Raw genomic sequence first — 5,660 nt, 5'->3', positions numbered from 1 at the left:
ACTATCTGTATGAAAAATAAATAAATAAAATAACATAATGATAAAATAATGAATGAAAATAATATATACAATATTTACACAATCGACCTGAGGATCCCTGAGCCCACTCTATCCCCCACGTGTGAGGGGTAGAGCAGAGCTCAAGAGATCCCGGCGCATCCCTCTCGCCGCATCACTAATCAATAATTAAATATATTTGTTTCTTTTTGTTTAATGGCGTAAAACATCATTGGACATCGACGCTATTTATTTTTTATTTTGCTCACACTTGTTTTATTTTATTATTATTATTATGTTATATTTATGGCTCTAAATAAAACTTTTTAATTTCAAAAACTAAAATACTAATTTGATTTTTTGTATCATCATCATGGAGTTTTTAAAATGTTCGGGTTCAATACAAAGCTATTGTGGTTTGAAGTGAAATAGGGGCATTACTTGGAGATTTAGCTAATTGTCAAATTCTTGTTACAATATTGACATTTCGGAGGTTTTGTTTTGAGATAAGATAGAGTTGAGTGAGCCTCGTGTGACCTATTAAGAGTCTTGTCAGTACGACCTTCTCACTGGAGAAGGGCTGGAGGTACCCCAGGTCCTTTTTAATAATTTTTAGTTTACTCCTTGGGCTTTCGTTCCACAAAGATTGCCATCTATCTTTGATTTCCTTTTTGAGGGGTTTGCTCATTACTGATGGAATTAAAATTGCTTTACCCCGTCTCGAGAGCTTCTCTTGCAGTTCGATCGGCGCGTTTCTCCGATTCCTGTATGACTTGAAATTCATATAAATGTAAGTGACATGCCCAAATTTTGTAGAGTGTTTAGTTAGAAATGGATGCTATAAATCTAAATCTAAACCTAAATAATTAACTATAATTGTAAGATTGTATATTTTAAAATTCTATCAATTGGGTGTAAATACATTGTTACAAATCTTGTAATTTAAGCGTTTATTTTTGTACAAATATACATTTATAGTACCATTATATGTCTGAGCAATAAAATTAATAAGTATCTTATTAGGTACTTAGGACTTACGGCAAGTGACAAACTTGTAAAGACAGCTTAACATACATATCTGAAACCTCCAAACCCGTGTTCTAGAGCTTATGAAACGATACTAAGTTCCTTCTCATCACTCTCCAATGATCTTTGATTCTGTGTAACAGTTTATATTACAAAAATAGTTAATCATACGAAACGTAACATAAGTACTGAGATGCTTTTAAACTGGAATGTTACTAGCAACATTCTTTATGAAAATTGTTCATATCATTTTTTAATACAAACATTTTGATGCCTCCTGTTTACTTCAGTAATAGTGGAATCTTATTACCATTACTATTTCTAACAAACATGTTAATATTAGTTTGATGTCTACAGTTAATGCTGGTTCATTGTGAAATGTCATGAACTAATTTTTGCTACTTATACAGTGAAAACGAAATTTAATATTATTATATTCATCCTCTTCCATTCCTGACAATCCTCCGAGGCGCCTGAAAAGAAGATGGCCACGAGACCAGCTAATGTAAAATGTGATTAGAGTGCTACCAATGGGTAGTTTCTCTACACGCCTGTAACACTCCTATTTAACTTGGATCAGATTTACTAAATGTATTATAATGTACAGTTGTAAATAGCAATAAATAAATATTTTTTAAAATATATATATTATTATATTATTACTCAAAGTTACTGAAGACCAATTTGTATTTGCTGTTGTATTAGTCTACTACAATACTACTTGTACTTGGTACTTGTATTTGGCTAAATAAAGAATATCATTATTATTTATGTAAATATAAAAAAAAAAAACACTGTATCTCCAATTTGCATTTTAGCAAATTTGCTCTTCTTGAAAAAAATGTGCATAATGTTTTTGGGGAGAAGGTAGTATACGTAAGGTACGTTTTGAGGTAGTACGAAATCAGCAAACAGTATAGGCTTTTTCGGGAATTAAATAAAAACATCCAGTCGTCTGTCGGGGTCGCAAATTTGTAATGTAAATTTAACCGCAAAGAACTTATAAAAGAGCGGAACTACCTTTTACCGACCTTTTGCGTTTTAAATTTTCTTCGTTTGCTGGGTTTTAACAAGTTTCAATTTTCCCCTAGTCCAAATTACTGTTGTAACAAAATAATTATAGGATTGTCGTCATTGTCCCCTATATTCAGGTGCAATCACTTATCCTTCCTGTTTTGTAAGGGTAAACAAACGTTTCTACCCTTTATTTTATTTTTACACACCATTAGTTTGTGAAGAATTATGAAATTATAATTAAGAATATTAATAAAACTAATTTATACAAAATGAAATGCATTACCATCAATTTTAGGCAGTACCGGAAAAGGCTTAGTGAAGTCGAGCAAATTGCAGAATGCAGAGTAGCTAACAGTATCAGTATTTTCTCCTTGAAGAATTCCTAGTTTTTTCAAAACTGCCTCATATATTTCGTTATCGAAGAACAGGCCAAAACTATTGCAGACGTTGTAAACCATTGAAAGGGGTAAGCAGCTACAGCCTCCCTAAAAAAACACAAAGTCAATACTTCATTTAAAAATAAATAAATTTTAAAACTATGTTTAATTGAACTATGTTTTTCATCTTCATTATGAAATTTTTTGAAGTGAAGTATGTTAGTTTTGGAGTAAGATTTTCCTTTAAGTCAGACTTAATGTGTTAAAAACATTACTTGGATCACAAGTTTTACTTTCAGTTCTGCTTAGGTATGGAAAGTATTATAATCAGTCCAAATTTTTCAACGAATCTAGGCGTTTGTCAAATTTGTCAAAAAACACATTTTTAGCCTGTCCTTGTTTCTGTATCACGATTATATTTTGAACAATGGGACAGATTTTATTCCTTTTTATTTTGTTTTCGTCGACCGTTTCACCCCCAGCCTTCCCAATGTCTGTGTATCAAATCGGACATCATTCACTCTTAATTGCGTCAGCATAATTGCCGATAAACGTGTCTTACTATAAACTTTAGCCCCAAAATGGCACTAACGATTTCTTGGATACCCTGGCATGCGACTTTAATAATTATACTCTGGATTGATTATTTTATTTCACAATGACAATGAAAAAAATGAACATTAATAAGGTTTACTAAATACCCAGCCATACATAGGAAACGAACCAGTCTGGGGTTTGATAGCTTTACCTGCCTCCCTCTTTCCCACAAATTTATTGCATATCTAGTAGTAAATATCATTTGCTTTATTTATCCTATTGGACACTTCTTGGTCTATTTTACCAGATTTATTGAAAATTGTTCTAAGGTAGGTATAGAAGTCCACTCTTTCCAAAATTTCATCATAGCAAACTATTCTCATATTGCCCACGTCCACTTCATCTCTGGCAACAGTTATAATCTTGCTCTTGTAGCTGTTAATACTCATTCCTTTGCGAGCGAGTTATTGTTGCCAATCTATTTATCGTTGCAATTTTTCCACAGAGTCTGTCACTCGCATGATATCGTCAGCACATGGAAACGCCTGAACTTGTACCGTCCTCATGTTCCACATACCGACTACAGTCCAAACAGTTCTTCTCCTGCATATTTTGTAGATTTCATCAATAAAGACAATAAACAATAATAGACTGGGGCTGTATCCTTGTTTCACACCTCTTTCGGCTCTTTCAAAGAAAATTGCTTTGACTCTCGGCCATTGATACGCACTATTCCTTTAGGGCTTCGATAAGTTGATTTAATCGCTTCCAGGAGGTCTGCAGGAATTCTCTTGGCTCTTGGAGTGCCCTCCAAATTTCATATCGGGGTACTGAATCGAAGGCTGCTTTTAGGTCCAAAAAAAGCAATATTACTCTGATTTCTATCCCATGCCTTTTCTACGATAGTTTTGAGGGCGAACATGTTTGTCTTCCGATCAGAATCCGGCATGGTCTTCTTCTAGTTTTGGCTCACCTGCTTTCTAGAATAGTGGTGTACAGTTTGTATGTTACTTGGGATAAGTATATTGGTCTGTAGTTACCACATTCTGTTGTGCTATCTTTCTTATGTAATGGCACTATGATATTATGTTCCCAGTCCTTCGGAATAACCTTACTGTCCCATTTCTTTTGAAAAAATGCTTGTAGTGGTATTATCATTTCATTAGCTCCATATTTAATAAAATATCTCGAACCATACGAAGCCATTCCGTGCGTGGTAATAGCTTATAACAACACAATCCATGCGGCCACTGGCTTATCACCAGTAGAGATTGTTCGGACAAAGTCGTCGCGATAGGGTAGACCTTATCACAACTAATAATAACGATCTCAGAGTGAAACTTCATCAAAAATGGGAGCAGCACCTAGAGACGGGCGAAAGTACGGAAAGAGTTGATAAGCGTAAAACAACTACGAGTCATTAAAGAAAATTACCGTCCCACTGTCTAAAACGGGTTCACTAGTATTGGGTACAATCGTATATCGTCGATTGAGAACCATCCGCAACAATATTGAATTATTACCATTGGGGAACACATTTTGTTTACACGCACAGTTCATCTTGAAGAACTGGGAGTACCTCTGTTGGCTGAAGAAAGACCATGGGACATAGAGGAAATGGAGGAAATAATTAATGACAAGAAGAAACAAATTATTTGGAAGACGAAAACCACCGGAATGACCAAAATTAAACATAGTGAGTACGGGAGAAGTAAAATAACGACGATCTGGTCGCAACCAGGCGTGAAGAATGACCAGATCTGTGGAATTTTAAAGACTGCTTCCAAGCCTGGAGAAAAACATCACCTGTACGTTGGCAACGACACCGTTTGGGAGAAGATCAAGATGGTGGAAACCCTTCTGGAAGAAGAACAACAAAGAGAAGTCACCTTACTGTATCATCGGGGAATCCATGAGACTATGCAAGCGTTAAAGAGAAGATACTTTTGGTGGGGAATGAGGAAGAGGAATATCAGAGGTTGTAGGAAGCTGCGAGGTTTGTCTATGCACTAAATGCGACACACATCCGCCTGAAGGAAGTCCGGAGTAGACACCACACAGATGCACCACTCAAAGATTTACAAATCGACACATTTACATGGAAGGGGTACAAATGGGTGACCATGATTGACCTCTTTAGTAAGGCTGCAATGGCGCACCAGGTGCAAGATAGGTCTTCAGAAGCAGTATTGGCAGCTCTCCGCTTGTGGTTTCAGTTCTACGGAGTTCCCGAACGCATCTCATCGGATGGTGGAAGAGAATTTGACAATTCTTTGATACGAAAGGAAATGAAGGACCTGGATGTGATATGGCACCTCAACATACTAGGACACCCCAAAAGTAGAGGAGGTGTAGAGCGGCTTCACGGAACGCTGAGCGATACCAGGCAGACCAAGGGCTGGCACCGGACGTGGCAATGCCAAAGGCAATCCGGCGGGACTACAAGGGCACGGCGGCGGACTGTCACTAGGAAAAAGTCCGGGGAAAATTGGAGAGGGAAAAAACCATGAGAGTAGCTAGGGAGAATTTAAACCTCACAGATAGGAAGGGAATGATAAAAATTGGGACAATTGTATATAGAAAGTTGGGATCAAACAGGGGTAAGGAGATACAGCGATACGAGGGACCATTCAGGGTGATAATAATAAGAGAACATAATGTTGTAACTATTGAGAGCATCAAAGAACCCAAAAAGCGCAGGACCGT

The 5,660-nt window shown here is 36.5% G+C and overlaps 1 protein-coding gene across 4 annotated transcripts in view; it reads right to left on the bottom strand.

The window, feature by feature from the left end:
• The window catches only part of LOC106683675 (EF-hand domain-containing family member B), a 41,406-nt gene that overhangs the window by 15,911 nt on the left and 19,835 nt on the right, over positions 1-5,660 (bottom strand). For all 4 annotated transcript variants that reach the window (XM_067051780.1, XM_067051781.1, XM_067051779.1 and 1 more), the window contains one exon: positions 2,324-2,525. In XM_067051780.1, the coding sequence (XP_066907881.1) occupies positions 2,324-2,525 (202 nt within the window). The remainder of the gene's footprint in view (positions 1-2,323; positions 2,526-5,660) is intronic.

This window comes from Halyomorpha halys, unplaced genomic scaffold, assembly GCF_000696795.3.
Source record: "Halyomorpha halys isolate HHAL.00 unplaced genomic scaffold, Hhal_1.1 Scaffold505.1, whole genome shotgun sequence".
NCBI classification, from domain to species: Eukaryota; Metazoa; Arthropoda; class Insecta; order Hemiptera; family Pentatomidae; genus Halyomorpha; species Halyomorpha halys.
This window is presented reverse-complemented; position numbering and strand designations above follow the sequence as displayed.